Source organism: Gymnoscopelus braueri, assembly GCF_963280865.1.
Source record: "Gymnoscopelus braueri genome assembly, chromosome: 16".
Lineage (NCBI taxonomy): Eukaryota > Metazoa > Chordata > Actinopteri > Myctophiformes > Myctophidae > Gymnoscopelus > Gymnoscopelus braueri.
The window spans coordinates 28,907,847-28,931,768 of record NC_137616.1 but is presented as its reverse complement, the minus strand read 5'-3'; the positions used below and the strand labels follow the sequence as shown (position 1 = coordinate 28,931,768).

At 39.7% G+C, this 23,922-nt stretch overlaps 1 protein-coding gene across 2 annotated transcripts; it reads right to left on the bottom strand.

The window, feature by feature from the left end:
- Positions 1-297: 297 nt before the first annotated feature.
- Positions 298-22,898, bottom strand: fbxo25 (F-box protein 25). Of its 2 annotated transcripts, none has more exons than XM_080454070.1 (10): positions 22,806-22,898; positions 21,966-22,150; positions 9,584-9,687; positions 7,814-7,863; positions 7,563-7,655; positions 7,354-7,447; positions 5,743-5,927; positions 4,938-5,120; positions 3,833-3,976; positions 298-1,981 (listed from the first exon to the last, which is right to left on the bottom strand). In XM_080454070.1, exons 2-10 carry the CDS (start codon positions 22,091-22,093, stop codon positions 1,892-1,894), a joined length of 1,071 nt encoding a protein of 356 aa, XP_080310196.1. In that variant the 5' UTR covers positions 22,094-22,150; positions 22,806-22,898; the 3' UTR covers positions 298-1,891. The 2 variants fall into 2 exon arrangements, with proteins under 2 accessions (XP_080310196.1, XP_080310197.1); XM_080454071.1 differs by having other exon boundaries at positions 21,966-22,094; positions 22,806-22,853.
- Between the last annotated feature and the right edge of the window lie 1,024 nt (positions 22,899-23,922).

Sequence of the window (23,922 nt, the reverse complement as noted above, 5' to 3'; positions counted from 1 at the left end):
CTGCCTTTGAAAGAGGGAACAGGAGCATTCCCACATATAGACTGAGGTGTCATAATAAAATGAAGGACATTACTTATTTAGCTGATAAAATATAATGGCTGTTAAAATCTTTCAGATCGTGAGAGCCCAGAGAATGGCCAAAATAGTTATAAATGACCATCTGCAGTGCATTTATGTTAACAACATGCATGTTATTTCTATAATGACCATATAAGTGCAATTGCTCTTTGGCTATGTCTAAAAAAGATCTCATAAATAAACAGCCCAATAAATCCCAGAAGCCATAAAAATGAGACATTTTTAGAAAGATTTAATAATTATATAACCAGCTACTATCCCAGAAAAGTCATGATAGTACCAACAACAGTAGCCTTCATAAACACATACATTTCAGTTATTGGAATGGTAAAGGAATATTACAAAATTCAAAGAAAGGATATAAAAGTTGTCTTTCATAAATAACGTTTAACATTACTTTTTTTTCCTGGTTTGCTTGACAATTCTGGTAAAAGTGTATTGTAAAAAGTTGTTTTACAGCAAACGTATATTTGACATTATTTTCTTTTAGTGTCGTTTTCTTGAAATGTATGCACAGCACAGCAATAATACACAAATGACAATAAACACACAACTACGACTACATTTGACATGCATTCAGTTACTGCAGAAATCCCCCCAAAACAAGACAAAACGAAAACAGGACAGGCGGAAGAGGGGTTGCAAAGGGTCGGAAATATCCAGGAAATTGCCGGAAAAGTTCCAAGGAAGTTAAGCTCGGGAATTTTGAATATGTGCAAACTTTCAATATAACAATCATACTTTTTAATAGAGAATTTATTTTGAAGGAAATTACACACAAAAAAAGCAATACTAGGTCTTAATGTCATTTTGGGGTTAAAAGTATGCCCATTCAATTGAATTGTACCCATGCACTGCATTCAGCATCACTCTCTTCCATCACAAGTACAGATAATTTGACAACATCATCACATTAAATAGGAATCCAGTATTTTACAATCCTCTTACATGTGCAGTGCATTTGCAGCTCACACTACTGCCAACTGTCTGAGCCAAATGACTACATTATTTCAGGAAAGTTTGGATAATATTTCTGGAGTGAATATATTTTATATTATGGTATTTCACTTGACAAGCAGAGTAGGCTAAAGTAAAGCGCACACTTTATAACTTGTTAACAACACCCTCTAGCTATTACCATGTGGGATATAGCTTGATTGAGCATGCTAATTGAAATTAGTTGTTTACTTTAAACCCTAAGTTTGCACACAGCCCACATTGTTGCCTAAAAGGACCTTTCTCATTGGTTATCTTACCAGCTAGTTAACTCACCACGTGGCACATTTCACGTTAAATGTATTTGACAAATTAATAGATTTATTTTATTTGGCTTTTTCTATTTGACTTGCTTCTATCAGTATATGATCTAAGAAAATAAGCCTTATATTTACATTTTATTCCCATAATTTCCTGTTAATTCCCATGGAAATTTTCCACCTTGAATTTTGCTGGAATTCTGCAACCCTTGGCGTTATAACCTACAAACAAAAACACCCACCTTGTTAATCATGAAACAATTTAACAAGTCCATTTTCTTCCAAGGTGTCAATATTCACCTTTACCATCGTCCATCGAAGCCATAGACTTTTTAATCATTCTGAAAAACACTTTTCATATATTTCTCTCAATGGCTTGCTTTTTTTTCTGTCAGGGAGACAAATATTTGTGCGCAAGGAAGAAAAACTAAAAATAATTCTTTTTTCAGTTGAAGCCCTTGGTAACTGGTTGAAAGACATCAAAACCTCATATACAAACTTCACTTGGGGTTGAGGGGGAGTAAACAGGTCCCTCACATGGAGTAAAACATGTAGGATTAGAACTTGAAGAGGTCGATAAAGTGCTGGGGGGAGACAGGCGTGAGGCAGTTGTCAGGATCATTGGCTGTGCACGGATGTCCAGAGTCCTGGAAAACAGTCAGGAGGGCCAAATGGTTACGAAGAATTCATACAGGATACACAAACGCTGCAACTTCAAGTAGCAGTGTACTGGACTTCAGCACAAATAAACATTTAGCTAAATTTAAGGTGGAAGCCAATATAGTCACCTTCTTTTAGACAAGTGAACTGGACATCCAGAGGAATTTATAACACAACAAAGTCTAGTCGTTAAACCTTTTAGAGAACACAAAAGCCTCTGAAATGCCAGAAGCAAAAGGTGAGACTGCTTCATGAACATTCTTAGAGCACAAAATGGGACTGTAAAGTGTAACACAGAGAAATTTAAAAAAGAACCTGAATCTCTGGGGCAACACAAAACCACAATGTCAACCCGGAAGAAACAGAAGCATAACGGGACAGGAAGTACCTTGAATAGTACTGCCAGGTGGCGGTCCTTTGGGGATTGAGGAGAAGGAGTACCAGGAATAAAGACCGGAAGGAGGGAAGACAAGCATAGAGCGGGATGCAGAGAGGTCAGAGGTTAGAAACTAGAGGAAAACAGCCAAGGAGGATAACATAATAAAAACGTGCTTAGCTTGGCTTGGAAGAAAAGGAGGTTGGGGTCAGATACTGAAGGGACATGATTTTGAGTCTAATCACAACAAGTGGTACAGTATATGTAAGACTTTACCTGAGATTATCACCACTCACAAGTTCACAACCCTATAATTCCCTGAGTGATCACCCAGTCTTTCTCTGTTACAGACGAGGTCTACAGTGTCAATGAGGTCTAATTAGACCATTAATTTAATGAATGGAGTTCACAGATTACCATGTTGTCCAAGAGCAGGAAGGATTAGCACAATTAGCAAATAGCCATTCGAATTACTGTTAGCTGATCATCAGTGTTGCTGTGCGTCATGCATTAACTTGCTTAGTCCATGTGCATGGTTAGTTACGATGCGTGGAAAACAACAAAAGTAATTACGCTGGCCTGTTTCATGAAGTCAAAAGTTCTAAAAGACAGGATTATAGAGCACCGAAGTCTGACGTAATTTATGCATCCTACCTGTAGACTTGTTTAATATCGTGTCAAATAAGAACTGTGTTCCAAAAATAAACAAATGATCCCGGCGGTTTGACTCATATGGATATGAAGCATCAACTGACATTGAGAAAACACCAATGTTACTGCCGCCGAATTAATTGATCAGTGACTGACTATCATAAACGATACAGAGCAAACTCCCTGACAATATCTCCAGGACAATTTGTTTAGTTTTGGACCACAATTCTTGTATGAGACGATTCTAAGATGGCCCAATGTTACAGAAATACAGAAATTACTTCCGCGACCCAGGGGATGAACGAGTGACGTCAGGACTTCGGTACTCTATATACCATTATTTCCCATCTCATAAGCCTCCCCATACGACTGCAACCAGGGTGAGCGAGGTTGTGTGCTTTGACCTCAGTCAGAGTGTACCAGCTGATAAGAGTTGTTTTGGCTGTCTGGTCGTGGAATAACAGCATGTTCTAGCTAATACAGAAATTATTCCTGATTCCATGAGCAGCCTCACACGCACGCACGCACGCACGCACGCACAGGTCCAAGGCCTTTTCACACAATGGATGCAGGAAGTATAGATTCTTCTTCACTGAAAGCTCTGATGCCTTCATGAAGTCTGAGTATACACAAAGGCATCTCCCCCCCCCCCCCCCCTTTTTAAGTCCGTTATTTCTTTAGTTCAGTATTTCAATACACAATGTATTCAAAATTATGTAGAACCTTATTGAAAATGCCTGATTTGTGTATAAATGTTAACTTCCACAGGACCAAAACATGTCGTCTTTGCATCTTGTGTCTGGCTCCTTACCTTCCAGAAGAGGATGCTACAATGCCTGCAGAAGTGCAGTGTATCTCCGTACTGCTCCCTCTTGGGGTAGTACTTCTGTAGTGTGTAGTACATCAGCTTCCAGTCTACGTGGCCCCTCTCAGACAACACCAAATGTCTGCAGAACTGTTTTCACACACACACACACACACACACACACACACACACACACACACACACACACACACACACACACACACACACACACACACACACACACACACACACACACACACACACACACACACACACACACACACACACACACACACACACACACACACACACACACACAGAAATGATTTAACATCCAAAATGCAGAGGATGGTAAGGTAATTATAATTGGTCAAAAGGCTAATTAAGGAGGAGAGTTCTAAACCACAGAGAATTTCACATTTACATCAGGTCTGTGTGCATGTATATCGTAGCTGTTGGGCGGAAAACTTGTATCTCCGAAACCTTTCCTTTTTTGTTACTATTCAAGAAATGATAGAAAATAGTGAAAATAACCGATCTACAAGCCCACCACATGTCACATCGCAACGCGTTGTGAGCTTGTAGATCTGCTATTTTCACGACTTTTGTGCGGCACTATTGTATGATGAAGTAGGGCATTAATTTACAAAATATCGAGATACAAGGTTTCTGCCCGACAGCAACGACACGTATGAGAGAGGAAGAGAGACAAAGACAGAGAGAGAGAGAGAGAGAGACAGAGAGAGAGAGAGAGAGAGAGAGAGAGAGAGAGAGAGAGAGAGAGAGAGAGAGAGATACAGACATACAAAGGAAGAGATAGTGAGAGAGACAGAGTGGGAGAAGGGGAGTGAGGGAAGGAGAGTAGGAGACATGAAAAACTGGGCCAGTTCTGCTCTCTAGTGGTGAATATATGTATTACTTTGTAACATCTCTGCATAGTACAGGTATGTGTTTACCTTGCTTATTATAAGTCACTCTGGATAAGAGCATCTACTAAATTGTAAATTGTATACGTCTTCAAAATGCTGTATGGGTAAATCATCCACTGAGCGGCAGAATGAATTGAAAATCACTCGTCCATGTATCATAGTTACGTCTCAATGTCTCTTACGTGTTTCTCTGAGAAGTGGAAGTGGCAAAGCTTCTTCCACAGCTGTCGGTCCTCGCTGAGCATGTGCAGAGTGGGAGTGGCTTGTCCGAGGTTGATGATGTCACAGGCGTCTGAGAACTTGCAGAGGATGTTGTTCTGCATGTGGAGTGGCAGGTCGCTGAGTGTCATCCCACTGGAGATTTGCTGAGGGGGACAGAATAAACAATGACACCCTGGAATCAAGAGTTGAGGAACTCGGCGAGGGCGACCCAGTGAGGGAGTGCCCACAGGGATCGCACAAACAACACTACTTCATGAAGGATGATTTATTGCCTGCGAAGCAGTCACATGATAGAGTTAAAGGAAGACTTGAACCTCAGCTATCTGTACAGGTTTCCAATAGGCCTGTCACAATTATTACATAAATCACCTAATCGCAATTATTTGACACAATCGCAATTATTTTGCATAATCGTCATAATCATTTCTATGTTGAAAAAAGGTCAGCACTGGAGGCATCCTGGTTAACCACTTAAGCCCTAACTTATATTGTATGATGAACAGAAGAATAACCGATGTGGTGAGCGTGTAGATCTTCCCTTTTCACATTTTTTTTTGTATCTGGAAAATCTTCACCAATACCCAAAATAAGAATGGCAGGTTGACCTTGAAAGTGCTTAAAAGCTCTGAGTGGAGCGCAGGAGGCAAATGTATTGATGTAAAAATGTATACTGTAGCCTTTCCAAACTTGCTTTCAAGTTGACGGCCTACTTAGCTTTTTAAGAGGAATGTTTAGGCATAACTAAACTCCTAAACACAGTCCTACCTTGGGAATCTGCAGGTTGTTGAGCTGCTGTTGCCAGTTGAGGATTGTCTCTAGTCTGCAGACCCAGATGTTGACGTTACCCACCAGCACCGACTTGCCCATTCCTTTGGTCAGGATATATAACGTGGAGCTCAGGTCCTGCAACAGGTCTTTGATAAGGCGTGGGTTGTGTTGGTCTTCCAGGACTATAAAACCAATTAAAAAAGCACAGGGATGGCCATGAAAAACACCACTTATACACCAAGGGTGAATTGTTTCCCCCTTTTCCTTACTTACTATTGGACAGAGACCATTTATAACTTGATGTGGACATACGCCCAGGTTGTCGAGATTTTTTGTCGAGAAAATTGCTAAATTGCTACAGAAAGGTTAATTCTTTGACCCCCAAAAAACATTTTTTTTCGTATTCACTCCCCCAGCCGGGACAATTTGTCTTATTATAGACATACTAGCATGCTCGGAGTTCAAGAAGACAGTGAAAGCCTTTTCCATGACACAAAATACTAAACCACATAATGAATACAACATTCATTGTACTAGATTTCATTACATTTAATTACACGATACAACATTTCATCATACAATATTTGTCTTATAAAAGACGTACGAGCGAGCTCAGAATTCTGGCAGTGAATCACTGGTGAAAAGGGCCTTAGAAATAAAATCCTAAACTATATAATAAATAAAATCCTTTAAAAAAATAAAGTTTACAGCATGTCGAAGAGCATTACATCGATTTTAATAAGAATTATTCAGGGATGATGTAGAAACCCGGAAGTTACCTTCACCATGGGTCCCATTGGATATTTACAAAGGAATCTTTTCATTGGTCTTTGGATAAATTAAGACAATAGAGTCTGTAGCAAACAAAGGATAATGCACATTTTGATGATAACCTCTGCGAATCAACACACTTTCTATGAATGAACCACAAAAGTAGAAAAAGAAAAAGGATTCAAAATTCATGGTTGTGTCTCAGAACAAAGCAGAAAACACTCTTAGGCTTATGTTAACCACAGCCCTTATTTTCTGCATTAAACTAGAACCTATGGTAAAAGAAAACATTGGAAACCTGGCTAGGTACCCATCATTAACTCGTTTATAGGTTTTAGGACACAAACTGTGGCACACTATACTGACGTAAACTAATTCAACTGATCCCTTCCTTCTATGTGTGACTGAATAAACTATAGTCTACAATCTCTCCTTTGATCCACTCGACAACACAACCTCCCTACTAATAGTAGAGTTCACCGATTCTTTTGGTTTTGTGGTGGGCCTTCACTCTGACAGCACCACTGCTAGCTTACGTGCAATGATGACTACATGGTACCCTGAAACCCAATGTCTGCCAGCTGCTCAGATCCTTACCATTTGGGTTTTGGGCCATGGGAGACAAGAATGTTGATCTGTCTTGTTAAAATATGAGGTTACGTTTACCAGCATGGGAACAGCCTACACTAAGTATGGATCTGGGGTGAGACTAACAGTCTCCGACATCAGGGTGTAGGCTGGGGCTTGTCATATACATGACCATGGTCTGCTATGGCCACGGGACAGTAGAAAGTAAACATGACGCTTTCCGTCTCTCTCTTTTTCTCAGTTTCTTACCCTTCCGTACAATCTTCTCCAGTACGTTGAAGTAGTTCTTCTGGGCGGCTCCACTCAAAGAGGGCAGCTGGGACTTAGCAATTAACTGGAGGAGCTGGGGAAGGAAGGGAGGCAGAGAGAAAGGAAGAGAAAGAGGGAGACAATGAGAGAAATACAGAGAGAGAAAACTTGCAACACGGCTGTTCATGGCATGTGAAATTTTGGCTTACTTTTGCCACATAGTTGAACCTCCTGATGTCCTGAATGGCACTGGAAAAGTCAAGGCGGTTGAAGGCTTCACCAAGTGTACAGTATCCATGTCTCTGTACAAGCACACCACACACACACACACAAGTTTCACGCACGACAATTTCGTTAAACTGAAGCACCGCTGTTCCCAACTACAGCCAATAAATCTGTCATGTGAAACCTCATATGGGCCATTTCACAACATAAACACATCCAGATCTGGCGCTCTCACCTCTCTTGTGCTCTCCTTCTGCACATAGATCCACTTCTCCCTGTAAACGACTGCAGTGAGAGGGGAGAAAAACACAGTCACATCAGGGAAGAATGACCGGACAATTAATCACCTGTTTGTTTTGGTACGGCTGCCAAAAGTCTCCCCTTTAGCCCCACATGTGTGTGACTCTTAAGAGACACACCGGCAAAATGTATTTGCCCATCTACATTTTCCTTTCTTTACACCCATGCTCTGGAGGGGTTTTAACAGTACAAAGCAGGTAAACTTTGCATAACTCACTTGGCCCTTCGTAATTCAAAATACAGTTTTGTGTGACTTTAGGGTCTACAAAGTATACAAACATAAAAAATGTTTATAGCCTGTAATATATATAATTGACACAGACTGTAGGTCCTTGTAAAAAAACGTGCAAGTAAATACATTTAATCTACGATCCAATAAATCAGACCATTGGGGCGGCCATAGCTGAGTGGTTAGTGAGCTCGCCTAGGGAGCCAGAGGCCCTGGTTTCCCCAGGTACGATTCCAGGCCACGCCAGCATATGTGTCGATGAAATGAAATTTGTCCCTGAGCAAGACTCTTAACCCCTAATTGCTCACAGGCCCTCATTGGAAACAAGCCCGCAAGGACTTTCATGAACGTCCTGTTAAAAGGAATTTAAAAGGAATTATAAACAATGTATGACAATACATTGGATAATGTATCAATAGGGGGTGCTCTAAGGCAGTGGTTCTCAAACTTTTTACTAGTGTACTCATTTTTGGTGTTTCTGTCTAATAGTTGTTGTTTTCCCCCAAGCCCCCAGAACCGGAGAATTATTGAAGCCTCAGAATTGGGTATTGCAGGACTTCCGCAATTGGGACGCTACTGCGCATGCTTCTATCGTCTGAAACGCTAGTGTGCCTGCTCTATTGGCTCCAATATTTTCAAACGTGTATATTAGTTTCCATATTTAAAGGTAGGGTAAGTGATATTTTTTGGTATATATATTTTTTTGTTGAAAAGGTTAAAGTACTATACTCTGATAGTAATCATTGCTACAGAGCGTTTGTTCGGTCACAGGGGTCTCTCCCGCTCTTTAGTAAACAGAATATAGTACTTTTTCAGGTAGGTGACAACATTTAAGCCAATCAGGAGAGAGCGCTGAAAATGCATTTTCTGTTTAATTAAGAGCTGGAGAGACATGGGAGACTCCTTTTACTGAACAAACACTCTATAGCAATGAGTACTATCAGAATATAGAGCTATTTAACCCTTATTTTAACCAAAGTAAATCACTTACCCTACTACCTTTAACAGATTTTATGAAAATGGGACAAATTGTTCATAACAAATATCATACAAAAAATAATAATTACATTCTTACAACCAATATGAGACAATAACAATAATAATAATAATTACATTCTTATAAACAATATCAGACAAAATAATAATAATGATAATGACCCATTTGAGAAAGAGGCAGAGGCTTGCTTATCTAGAGCTCCTTACAAAGTGTAAGGTTGTAAGAGCCATGATCCCTTGTTAACTCTCTGGCGTCCACATTTTTTTTTTTTAATTACTCTACGATTAATTGTCATTCAAATAATTGCGATTAACAATTTGACCACTTGAACCCATATTCAGCATCCATATTCTGGGGGAAACATTAGCCAAAAATAGCCGATCTACAAGCTTGAAGATCGGCTATTTTTGCCGAAGAGATTTGGCGTAGACCCTCTAGGCAATTTTAATATAGGATAGGATTGTGACAGGCATACTCACACTGAGATTTGGTGTTATTGTTGTAGAGGTCCTTTTTCCTCTTCTTGGCAGCGAGCTCACAAACATCTCCCACAAACAGGTTCTCTTTGTTTTCGTCACAGAGCCTGTTTTGAGAAGAAGTGACAGAGACCCCTTGAGAAGAAGAATGGGTTACGAACATTGAACAATACTACTTTCTTGACAAGTTCAGTAAGCTCACAGGACAAAGACTTAAAAAGTGAGACAGAACCACCGTCGCTTGATTTTATTGTCTTTTAACCACTTAAGCCCTATATACTTATAAATAATAGCCAATCTACAACCTCAAATGAGTTAGGCGTCACAAGTTTGTATATCTGCTATTTTCGCTGTTTCTGAAAATCTTAAAATTTGTGAAGATTTTTGAACATTTTCATGTTTGCCCTAAATAGGCACGCCAGGCTGAAAATGGTTAAAGTTCACATACTATGTCACAGGCTGGTTTAGAGATAAACAAGCTACACAATACACATGTCATGTGTAGATTAAGTCCAAGCCAAGGTGAGGGTTTGTGCTACAGTGTTTGGGTATTTTTCAGCGACAGTAATATTGTAAAATTGTGTTTATAGCCCTTACTGAAGAAACACAACCTTGACCCCTTGGTACTGTGTAACTATAGGCCTATTTCCAATTGTTGTGGAAACAATTGTTTATCTCCAGCTGAATGTGTTTTTACAAAATAATAAGATCCACAATAAGTTCCAGTCTGGTTTTAGAGAAGGTTACGGCACTGAAAAAGCGCTTTTAAAGTTGCAAATGATCTCATGGTGTCTTCGGACAACAACAACAACAACAACAATGCGTCTGTCCTTTTACGATTTGAACTGACGGCTGCCTTTGACACAGTTGACCACAAGATCCTATTACCGCCTTATTACCGAATTGGATTGGTCTGTCAGGCACGGTTTTATCCTGGTTTTACAGGGATGAGCTGCAGGGGGGGCTTACAGGGGCAGCGACCCGGTAGCTCTGGAGCTGCGTCAGCGGCTTGCCGTCCTCAACAAATAAAACAATAGCCGCTACCTGGCTGCTTTGCATAACATTAGGCTACTTGAGAAAAGCCATGGACTTGAATTGAATGTGTACATTCCTCTTACATTCCTCTCACAATGAGAGACACTAGTCGCTGCACTGCAGAGTATGAAAGGGTTAATCGCTTAGCAGAGGACCCAAGAACAAGAGCTGTAGCCTACCAGACACTCACAAGGTTATCCCTGTCCATTGTTGCAAGTTCTTATGACTGTTCATATGATTGTTTTAAACCCACTGTGTTGAAAGCAATGTAAGTCTTAAAAAAAAAAAAAAAGTTATTCAAGTTAAGGCAAGTTGTCTGATTATTTTAAGTACTTATGTGTGGGTGAGTCTATGTAAAGGGCTTTTATATCAAACTAAAAAGGAACATAAAATAATTAATTAATTGAAACAAAAATAAAAATAACAAATTAACAATGCAACTAAATAATAAGAAATAGTAGAGTCTGTGTGGTTCCTTCCATTGAAGTGTGTACCTAAATAGGTGACAGGTAGTCCGAGTGGTTCTGGAATCCTTCTAAAGTGATGTAGTTATGTTTTGTTCTTGCTATGTTCTTGTATTGTTTTAATTTTGATCTTGCCTCCTTTTAATTTGTTTTTGATCTCATTCATTTTAATCTTGTTTAATATTGTGTTATTATTCTTTGCTGATCTCTTTTTTATGTAAAGCACTTTGGGCTGCATTTGATGTCATGAAAGGTGCTATACAAATCAAGTGTATTATTATTATTATTATTATTATTATTTATATAACCTAATTGGGCATCTATGCAGATAGCAGACAGTCGGTGATCTGTAAGCACTTAACTCCATACAGAAATGTACACAGTAAAATTCTCAGTGTTAATGTAACCAGTCTCAGAGATATAAATGGATAAACGTGTGTGTGTGTGTGTGTGTGCGCGTGCGTCTGACTGACTGACTGACTGACTGACTGACTGACTGACTGACTGTGTGTGTGTGTGTGTGTTTCAAATTGAGGTCTAATAGAACACTACAAACAACAGCCCATTTACAGTACATGACTGTGCTTACAGTCATGAGATGTAAATGATTTACATCAGTTAGTTTTTCAAGCATTATATGAAAATATTGTGTATTTACGGACTTGTAATCTGTGTTATTTCACCGTGATGGGGAGAGAACATTGTGTGTGTGTGTGTGTGTGTGTGTGTGTGTGTGTGTGTGTGTGTGTGTGTGTGTGTGTGTGTGTGTGTGTGTGTGTGTTTTGCAGGCTGTTGTGCATTTTAATCAGAGTATTGTCTACATTCCTGCACTCTGGCGCACTCTGGCGGCTGCACACAGGCAGTGCACGCACACAGAGACACACACGGACAGAGACACACACACACAACCCGAGCACGGTTTCATAGTAAGCTGCACTTGGGCAGAGGGGCGGCTTCGCCACGCCTCCTTCCGCGTTCGCAAAAATAAGCCTATGAGGTTTTAAAGGAGCCACACCATGAATTTCATTTTTTTTTTGGGGGGGGGGGTATTTTTTGGGCTCCCCAGTGTCTCTTGTACCCCAAAAAATATTTTTTTTTAACATTCAGTCATTCATTCTCATTTCAGAGATTTTCAGAATGGGCGTGTCTGAACAGGCCATTTCAGAATGGCAATGCAAGTGACATCACTTGCATTGCCATTGCATTGATGCTGGCCAGACAGAATTGCTCAGTAGCCCCCCCTGCCCAAGAGGACGTTTTGGTATTGCAGCTGAAAGTGCTGTATAAGCCAGAGACAATTGACTTGGGATGAGTATATCTGAGTGATGATTTAGGCTCAAACCTTTTGAAAAAGGTTTGAGGGACATACACCATATGATATTAAATATCAAATATTTTTTTTTAATTCATGGTGTAGATCCTTTAAGACATGCGTGATTTACTCCAAAAAAACAAGACACACAGTACAAACACAACTACAACAAAAAAAATACCATCTGCTGCACATAATCATATTGTCAAAACAAAAAAGAACACAATGCAGAAAACTAAATAAATGTGTTTGTGTGTCTGTTTGCAACTAATAACATATGCATAACAAATATGCATTCATAAATGTGACAACATAACCCCCAAATCCCCAAATTACGAGTTAACTCATTCAATTCAGTTGCCACGTCCCGGAAAAGACGCGCTGTGATTGGCCAGTACTTTGATTGGCAGTTATGTCGAACGCTCACCCCAAAACATAATTTACAAGACTGTGGTGGCTCGTGTGGGACAACCAAGGCATGAATGCGTGTGTAATGACAACTAATAACAGATTCATGAAAAAAAAAAAAAACTTTTGACAGCAACAAATAGGGTAGGTACTTAGTGATTATGGGTTCCATGCTATGCTATGGGGGCTGCTGGGGAAACTGGACGACAGGGCAAATTTGGGATCAATATAAGTAGGGAAAAAAGGCTATATGTTTTTTTTTGTCTGGATTTGACCTTTAACTCAGTCTTTAGCTCCTTTGAAACAATTTAGTGCAGACAATCTGCAAAGCAGAGAAAAAGATGGAGATAGGTAGACACTGAATGAGTATGTGAGAGAGAGGACAGCAGTAGAGATGTACAACTGGCAATCACATGCCATGCTACTCTTTCATGGCTGTAAATAGAAATTCAACTGTATACATCTCTATTATTATGAGGGCATGCCTCCTGGCGGAGATTTGTTCTCTACTGTAGCGACTAGTGAGCACACCTTTCTAGTTGGCAACTGGTCTGGACCTGTAGTCCAAAATTCAGAATAATAATATAGTATTATGTATGGGCCTTTTGAACAATTTTAACAATCTGTTGTTGGGATTATCAACATTCTGTTAATAAGAAAATAATCGCACTGAGCAACAGTGGGGTTGCATTCTGTCTGAGACAGCAGTGGTGTTACAGAATCCATAAACTCCTCAAAAAGGGATAAGATGTGAAGCTAATAACAGTTTGTGGTCGTCCATAGATCTGTTATAACAATATCTGAGATTACATGAACAGGTTTTATTACCTAATATACTCATTTTGAAAGATGTTATTACATTTTGACCAATTATTATACCACTGATCCAATTGTCTCACTGTCATATCACATATACAGCCTTAGTGAAGTCCAGTTATACCATGTGAATCAGGACCTAGGCTATAACTAATCTATGGTGATGCACAGCGTGCTCTAATGAGCTTTGGCTGACAGATCAAAGGGCCTGACCTTGGCTGCTAATTGGCTCTCCATGCATTAGTAATCCAGTGGCTGAAGCTGAGCACCTGACTGCCTGCACTCCCATTCAAACAAATACATACTGTAGTTTCTAATACATGGCAATGTATACAATTTACGTACGGTGAGAGACAAACACTGAACATTCTGTAGAGATATGAACGTAAAGGGGCCTTTCCAAAGAAGAATCAGCTTGATGGAAGATAGCCTTAAAGGGAAGACCACTCATTTTCAACATTGAACTATGTCTTTAATACACCTTAGAGCTGTTGTGTGGAAATAAAAAAAAGTCCCCCCCCCTCCCTCTATGTTGCCTAGAACTGGATAATTGATTGAGGTCATGTGATCAGTGACATACGCAGGGTGTACTTTTGGCTGAGGGGGCGGAGCCAAAAGTACACCCTGCGTATGTCACTGATTTGTTTCCACACAACAGCTCTAAGGTGTATTAAAGACATAGTTCAATGTTGAAAATGAGTGGTCTTCCCCTTTAAGGGTTAAGGGTTAGGGCTAGAGAAAAACGAATTTACTTTTTTTGGCCTGTTCTGGTTTGAGTTCCAGTGTAAGACACAGCTTTGTGTGTGAAAGTGGTCTCTGTGAAGTAAAATGGATAGGATGAATGAGCTATACGGTAATCTCTCTGTCTCTATCCATTCATCCTCTCACACACACACACACACACACACACACACACACACACACACACACACACACACACACACACACACACACACACACACACACACACACACACACACACACACACACACACACACACACACACACACACACACACACACACACACACACACACACACACACACACGGGAATTACAGGTGAGGAATGCAATAACCTAACATTTCACAGAGGTTACATGAAGGAAGCTCAACGAAAGTAACAGAAAGCGCAAAAACTGTTCCGCACAGCCAAAATGACTCAAATATATATGCTGTGTGTTATGATACAGAAAGCTGTGCCCATGTAGGACTGTGCCCATTAGTCCGACGTCTCAATAGTCAAATGTTAGATTAGTGTGAGAGGCATAGTTTTAGGCTAGTTAGGCTTAATTATAAGGGGTCCGCTCATAATTCCGACATCCCATTATTGCGACCATTAGGTTAGTGTGAGGTTAGGGTTAGGTATGGGATAAGGTTAGTTATAATGGGACCAGTCGGACCAACGGGACGTCGGAATAATGGGATGTCAGAATAATGACATGGCACCGCTCATGCAGTTATTCTTAGTTTAGCTGTGATATTCATAAACCTTTTTCATGGCAGGCATATTGACATTAAACAGTAGGTTAAACACAGGTAGTACCAATGATACTAATTTTAAGGATCTGCAGGTAGCAGAGACCTGGATGGAACATAAGTATCATCGGTAACACTTGTGTTTACTCTAAAATTCCATGTGAAAATGACTGCTGTGAAATGCCTATGGAACCAATATTTCAATGTCAATTAACAATCAATATTAGGTGGTGGCCAATTAACAATCAATAGATAATGAAATGCAGACAGAACCACTACAGTGGAAGAACACAAATACAAAATTAATTTATATTCAACTGTCATAACTGCATATATCCATAATTATAAAAAAAAATCAACCATGTAGGCTAAATACAAAATATTATTATGGCCATAAATCCTAAATGCTTTAGCGATCAAATGACACCCTCAGAATTACATGATTATACCCTTTATTTGCTACGATTCCCACTAGGAGTGACGAGGATTGACAGGATCAGAAATGACTACATTAGAGGATCAGCCAGGGTTAGAAGGTTTGGGGAAAAGACAAGAGAGGCGAGGTTGAGATGGTTTGGACATGTGCAGAGGAGGGATGAGGGGTACATTGGGAGAAGGATGCTGAAGATGGAGCTGCCAGGCAGGAGAAGAGGAAGGCCAAGGAAGAGGTTTATGGATTCGGTGAGAGAGGACATGCAGGTGGCTGGAGTGACCGAGGAAGATGCACAGAACAGAAATACATGGAAACAGATGATCCGCTGTGGCGACCCCGATGGGAATTTAACTCAGAGTACGGGTCCAATTGGTCACATTTACACTCACAGAGTTAAATTAATACTATGGATTCTATTGTATAAGTGGCTAAAAACAACAGTGGTTTTGTGACATTACATACTGGATAGCACTCAGGCATCTTCTGTATCAGGCTAACACTCTATAGCTAGCTGCCATGATGCTATCCACAAGTTTCCTAGGGCATGGTGGGCATCACTTCCTGTCGATTTGATCAGGTATCAGGGATCAAATCGACAGGAAGTGATGCCCACCATGCCCTAGGAAACTTGTGGATAAGCTCTGTCAAACAAGGACAATTGTCTGTTTGCCAGTCATCAGGCAAAGTGGAGCCACTACTGTATTAGGTCACTGGCCTTGCTGAGTGAGAAGTGTGTTTGGAGGACAGCCAATACGAAAAGATCATGTCATAGTTTATGGCCTGATGCAGTGTCAATGTTTGTCTTTCTATGAGTAAACTATGGGATGTTAACTGGATCGCACGGTTTTGGTTGATCTGTAGAATGAATAGAATACTAGAATGATCACAGAGTGACAAAAAGAGTCGCCAAATACCACTGTATCCATATTGTTTTGGACTTGAAACCATATAATTTTAACCATATCTCCATATTGGTCCTCGCTAATGCTCACTATAACACATGATACCAATTCTGTCTGCTCACTCTGTGTCTCAGAGATGGCATGTGGATAGCTGGAAGATTTACCTCAGATGACATCATCGGTAGGGAATTCAAGCTAACTATGTGATTGGGGAACCAATGGTGTGAGAGATTAGCCCCAGCACACAGACGCACACACGCACACACAGAAACACCCTATCATAGAAGACTCGGCCCACACCATGCCACCCCGTAAAAAGAACGAGCTTGAAATTGGAGCTATCCACACTATCCACACACAGAGCGAGTAATGGTACTGTGACCAATGGTTGCCATAGTCTTCTGAAAAACACACACAATACAATATATGGCAATAGCAGACAACCCAAAAAACTAATTCAACAAAGAATGGGAAAACCCCACATTTTTGGCCCTCCTGAGGGTATTTGCTGCCCATTAACATGGGTAAAAACAGAACATGTTTCCTGAAGATAACAAGGACAGCTCTCCAGCTGGGAGACAACATATTGGCACTGAGGCACACAGAACACAGAGCAGGGAGACCAAAATAGTCCTCTTGTTTTACTTCAACTTCTCCCAACAAACAGTGGCGATTATCAAAGTCTTTCAACAAGACGAATGCCTTTGGGAGGCTGTGGTATTTCAAAGGGGCTGAATAGGCATTGTTTGGACAGCGCTTAGTACAACTTAATGTGGCTACTCTTGGGTATTTTTAAAGGATAGAACACCAAGCTATCTCTGTCTAAACAAATTAGACAATGTTTTAATCCATGGTGGATCTTTATCAGGTCAGTGCTGTCGGGTATTGCCACAATCAAAAGCTTATGCTGGCAGCATTCATCAGTAGCATATCATCCTTGATCAGAACTGACATGTTATGTAGAACTCAACCAATACCAGATTTTGGGGTTAGATGCAGATTTTTTGGAGTCCTAGACCAACCAAGAATTACCGATGTTTTGACAGATATTCAGATGGCTGCTCAGTAGGAGACCCAATTGAGTCTCGTACTATTATTGCCTTAGGAATGCGACAAAAACAAAAACGATTTTGGGGTGAACTACTCCTTTAAGTATTTTTTGAAAATAGCAGATCTATAAGCACACAACTTGTTGTGGAGGTGTGAGCGTATAGATATGCAGTTTTTTACATTTTTTAAAATGTAAAAAAGTTTAAAATGTTAAATAGGGATGCCAGGTTGAAAGTGGTTAAAAATCGGGAAACATCGGCTGCATAATTGCCTAACGGTTTTGTTAAAAATATTGATGTGTTAATGGCCGATGTATAATCCTGGACAGTCTGATGTTGCTTTGTCAAAACAAGTACATCATTCTTGAGAGCTTGACCAAGTTAAGACCATAATCTGTTGACACCTTGCAGCATCCCTTTCTGGAGATGCTCCAATGGCATTTTGAGTTGTTTATCCATCTGAAGAAAACAATCTTAAGATTTGTTACAGTTTACTAGACCACATTTTGTGAAGAATACCTCCTGTTGCACTTCTTCATAAGATGATGGCATACAGTATAAAGAACTGTAAAGAACTATAAAACTGAGGCAAGTTTTGAGGGGCTGTTTGAGTGTTGAGGTGAGGAATGCAATAACCTAACAATCTAACTGAATCAGAATTACATCAGTGTTTTTTTAGTGACTGGTGAAATTAAGTGACCCTTTTCCAGGCCATAACTTTAATTGAGGTTTGTGTTCACACTAAAGCATAACAATATGAAACGTTACGCGATTTCATATTACATTATATAAGATTTATTAGCATGTAAGTTTTATTAAACGTTCTGTTTGACCACAATAATGGAGCAAACTGGTTCCCAAAACGGGTTAAAGACCATACCCAAATAAGGCATTGGGACACAGGACCAAGCCACTGCACACACTTTTAGCACTGACATTAGCTCAATGCAAATCATCTTCAAAACCTGATTAGTGCATGAAGGAGGATTGGAAAATTCCAGGCGAAGTTATTCATCAAAGTGCTGCTGGGTGGATGCTAAGCTGAAACACATGGCGAAGCAGATGTGAGATTAGCTGATAAAAGAAAATAGGACAAAAGAAAGAGGGAAAAGACTAAGCTAACCATATTTCAAAGGGTTGAAAAAGAGAACTTATCATTAATGCACCTGTTTTGGCTGACAACAAAATACAATAATGATACACCACATACCTTAATAACAGTTTGACAACCTTTGAGTTCATTCTTTCTTTCCACCACGTAAATAAAGGGCTACATAAATCAGTGATTATTAACTATGGGGTGATTTATTTTGTGTATGTGATTTTGACCTCTGGTAAACTAATCTCATCACTCATCAATCATTGTGAAGATGCTGGAAAAAATATACAGTATCCCCCAATCAGCATGGAACAATCTGTCAGTAACTCAAAGGGCCAATATAACAATAATGAATCAATATTTGGAAGATACTCAAAAACATATGTTCAAATAAACCCTACTAATACTAATAACTAGGCCATTTCTACTAACCATGTCTGTTCCATAACACGTTGTCTTGCGTGTGTGTGTGTGTGTGTGTGTGTGTGTGTGTGTGTGTGTGTGTGTGTGTGTGTGTGTGTGTGTGTGTGTGTGTGTGTGTGTGTGTGTGTGTGTGTGTGTGTGTGTGTGTGTGTGTGTGTGTGTGTATTCTCCATCATACAGTGGACTACATTCCACAGAAAATCGCTCAGAACGTGAGAACCACAACAGTCTCAGTGCCGGAAAGTCTTTGACTTGCTGGATTAAATAAAAAACCTTTGACATTTCAACTCAAAAACATCCACCTCAAAGCTACCATGAAGACTTACCTTTGTTCTAACAAGTTTGCCTTGTGTGAATGATTCACTCCTAACCTCAGAGCATTTCCTTAACTCAACCCTATACTCAACTCTGTTGGTTACCATGACGCCCCTGCCATCATGACAGGCTACAATTATACGTCGCAAATCACTTCCTCAAAGTCTGGAGGTCTCTGTTATTGCAGTGATAACAGTTGATCATTTTCCTTCCTACTTTGGAAAGCGATGGTTTTGTTGGTACAATACATGATCGTTTACAATTAAGTGGGCACCCGTTTTAATCTACTGAAGGCCTGGGCACTTTCTGCTTCTACTTAAGTTCAACGAATTGTAACAGCCCAAATCCAGCCAAAATCTGATTTCCTATGCAGATTGGAGTCGATTTGGTTTTATGCAGTCTGAACAAGGCTAAAGAATGTGATTCAAATCTGATGTAAAAATCAGTTTCCATGTGTTTTTGTTTTTTTGCTGTTCAGACTTGATAAAAAAATCTGATTTAAATCTGGATAGTTAAAAAATCTGATATGAGCTGCCAATCTGAACACAGCCTTAACAATGGTTGTTTGAACAACACAATGTCTGTGCAAAGAATGATTGACAGTTTGTATTTTCAATATCACAGCTTACAGTTGAATTAAAGCAGTGAGGACTTTTTGAAAAGTCATCATTTACAATTAAGTGGGGCCCGTTCATCTACTGAGGCCTGGGCACTTCCTGAGCATACTTCTACATTTCCTGTTCCAATGGCCCACGGAGTACTTCCTCCTTAGGTCACAGACACAGTTTCCAGTCTCTTTGTAGAAGTACAAGTCTGTGCTCTGGCTTTAAGGTCCAGACACACCATCTAGATCTCCACTGCTAATCAGTCTGGTCAACCATGTTGGTCTCTCTCTTGGTGGGAGTCAGGAAGTGTTCAAAAGCTAACACAAGTTACACAGAGTCACCTTTGGCAGTCAGTGAGGTTAGGCCCAATCATCAGACTGCATTTTAAATGGCTGCATGGCTAATAAAAACAAATCTGCTTGAAGACTTGAAATGATCATGTTAATGGCACTGGTTTTCCATTACTGTATGCATGCTTCCCTTAAATATATTTGGTGGCAGAAGTAAATACCTGTACATTAGCAAAATCATAAGAAACAAGTAGTCCCTCCAAGCAACCATATCCTCATTCCTGTCATCAGAACCAAAGGCTTGATTCGATCTGATGGGAATATTTGTAGAATCATGGCAACTAAAACAAACGCAATCTACAGTACCAACAAGCAACATACTGTATACATACATCCCTGATGAGGATCCAATGATGTTCTTCAAATATTCAACTTTTTAATAAGTTGAAAATCTGAGTGTCATGGCTGTGTTACAAAGTATAAATTATGCTTAAAATAGCAATCATGAGTGAAAGACACATACACACTTCAAAGCCGTTCTAATCAAAAGCGAGAGCAAAGGGAGGCGAAACCAAAACCGCCCTGAAAAGAGAGGAATATAATTATCCAGCTGCGCTTCGTGTTATTATAATAATCCCACTCCCCAGAGCTATGAAGGACAGAAACACTATAGACTGTTAACTAAGAGCAACAGGCGATGGGATAAAAGTAATTCACTTTAACACTGTTACAGGCTCTGTGGATGATGTGTTAGTGCTCAAACCACAGTACTCTGAGAGACGGGCAGACTAATGATGGCCTTGCCTGTCCTATGTCTCGAGTCAGAAAACAATGCTATTCCAGTTAAATGACGCCATAAATAACTGTCACATGTGTGCATGCTCACAGACACACAGCCTTACTGTCATTACATCAGTACTCAGACCCACGGTCAGAACCGTGTTAAGTCGATGGAAAACAAAGAAACCAATATCTGATGTTACAACAGAGGGTAGTGATGGTGGTGGTAGTACAGGATGGCTCATTAGTGAAGCCAATTGTGGGTTTACTATCAATGGCTCTTTGGTAAGCCGTTATGCAGGACTTCTTGCATGCATACTAAGGAAAATACAGCATAAAATGATACTAGATAGATGCTAGTCAATCTTAATAGTTCACAAAACAAGGTGAAGTGATATTTGGCACCCTTAGATGTTTTTAATGTGTGCCTTACTTAATATGTTTTAACATGAACAAAACTTGTTTAAAAAAACGGGAATGCATCGGTGTCATTTTTGCGTTGGCTATTCAAAAATAGCAGATATACAAGGCTCACAGCACGGCACGTACATCGGCTATATTTGAACATTTTTGAAAAATCTTGAAAGTGTGAGAACTAGTGAGTGAGAACTACTGATTTAGAAGGCATTTGTAGAATCGGCCTCAGGTCTTAATGGGTTAATACAATCCATAATAACAATGCAACGTAAATATGCAGCCCCATCTGCAAATGAAGTGATTCATAACTGGTTACAAGGGACAGCCTTAGGTTAAAGAGACACGGGATAAGGTTAGGTTGAACTGGTTAATAACTAGCCTGGCATTGGCCAGACTGATAAGATGGATTCACTCTCACGTTCCTCCTCGGTGAGGAACGTGAGAGTGAATCCACGTTATCAGTCTGGCCAATGCCAGGCTAGTTATTAACATAGTCAAGAACCAAATGGCACATCATGTAAGTAAGTAGCAAAAGGTATAAATGGCACATATTATTCTTACTCCTCCAGGTCTATCTCGTTGTTATTGTCTCCCAAGTCGCTTCCAAAGAACTCGATCCTCTTCCAGCCGTCCTCTGTCTTTATCCAGCTCCATCCAGGCGACCTCCAGTCTTGACCCAAGAAAGGCATCCTTCAAACAGTGGAATGTGAAGAGTGACTGACAGCCGCTGTCACTTCCAAGTACACCTAAAAAACAATGTTAACAGTTCAATAAAAGCAGTGGTGTATAGTAACTAAGTACATTTACTCAAGTACTGTACTTGAGTAAAATTTTGAGGCATTTATCAGTAATTTTACTTCTACTCCAACTACATCTCAAAAAGGTAAATTATTATACAAAACATACATTACCATTAAAACACATTGTAGATCTGCTATTTTCAAAGCATTTTTATACATTTGGAAACATTCGGGGACATTCTGCATAAATAATGAGTATATTTTAGAAGTATGTTTTAATGCGAATACTTTAGTACTTTTTACTTGTAACAGAGTATATTTTCTTCATTGCAGTATTGATACTTTTACTCAAGTAAAACATTTGAGTACTTTTTCCACCACTGGGTTTTCTGATGACGGACAGATTCGACTGTCAGTTCGATGTAGAGTAAATACTGGGGGGAAAATTACATTTTGGTGTTTGACAATCAATCATGATGCAAATGCGACTTAATGTAATACAGTAAAGACATTAAACAGAGCTGGCTTTGTTTTGGTTGCGTTGGCTACAATAATATGATAAATCTGTCATTAAACGCATGATGATGACAACGTTAACAATGACACACACGATAAACTAAGCTGCCATAGCCAGGTATTTATATATAATAACTAAACAAACCTTAATGTGTGGAAGATTCCTTTGTTGTGTCGACAATCTCTGCTTTCTTTCTTTCCCCTGGAAATATATTGACGGAAGTAAACACAGTACCAGTGTTGCCATGTTTTGTGAGAGAGACAAGCACCAGGGTCTAGGGAAACAAGTCCAAAAGAAGATACTTAGGCCACATGGGCACTTTAAAGTTTAAACCTATATTGTTATTTGCTATTTGAAAAGAGCCAATCTACAAGCTCACAACGCGTAGCATTTTCAAAAGTTCTTGCAATAAAATGTGGAATATTTGGAATATATTTTTTAAACATTCTAACAACACAAATACTCCCTGGCACATTTTCATGAAAATATTTGAGAATAACTGGTTTAAATAATAATTAAAAAATGTGGAAGCAAGCCTAAATAAGTAACTACACTTTAGAAACAAGCCCCCCAAAAAAACGCAACCCGCAATGAGCGCAATCTACAAGCGACTTTACAGAAAAACAAGCCCAAAGTCGCTTACAATAAGCCGACATGGCAACGCTGCACAGTAGGTTAAAGTGGAATGTGTACATGCCCCCTTGCTGTTCCGTGATTGGACGACTCCCCTGTATTTATCTTGTTACTACCCGGAATCGCGTTGTCGATTGGCTCCGAAGGGTGTCAATCATACCTCTGTGTTTTGTTGGGGCTTTTTGCTACACGTGACAGAAAGCTGCGCACATGTTCAGTATGTTTTGGTTTTGATGGATGGGGGAGGGAGATCATACTGCATCTAAACGACTGTCTGTGACAGTGATTTAAAGTAACAAAGTACATTTACTCAAGTACTGTACTTAAGCAGAATTTTGAGGTATTTTTGCTTTACTGGAGTATTTCCAATTATCAGTACTTTTACTTCTACTCAACAACATCTCAGAGGCAAATATTGTATTTTTACTCCTCTACAATTATTTGTATGTGACTCTTTCAGTGGTGGAGGAAGTACTCATTTTGTACTCAGTACTCTCATTTTGCACTTACTCCTACCCCCCTACCCCCCCCCCTTTTTTATTTTTCTTCTCTTGTACATATTTTTCACTTTTCATACCAGTAACCTGTAAGCTGATTGTATGACGTTCTGTATAGTAGTGTGTATATC

Bases quoted from the DNA above. Each gene is read 5' to 3' on its own strand.
- fbxo25 (XM_080454070.1), bottom strand. From the start codon at position 22,093: ATGCCTTTCTTGGGTCAAGACTGGAGGTCGCCTGGATGGAGCTGGATA. The intron at 7,864-9,583 runs GTGAGTATGCCT...CTCTCACTGCAG, and splicing joins CAATAACACCAAATCTCAGT to TCGTTTACAGGGAGAAGTGG. The intron at 7,448-7,562 runs GTAAGCCAAAAT...TTCCTTCCCCAG, and splicing joins GGTTCAACTATGTGGCAAAA to CTCCTCCAGTTAATTGCTAA.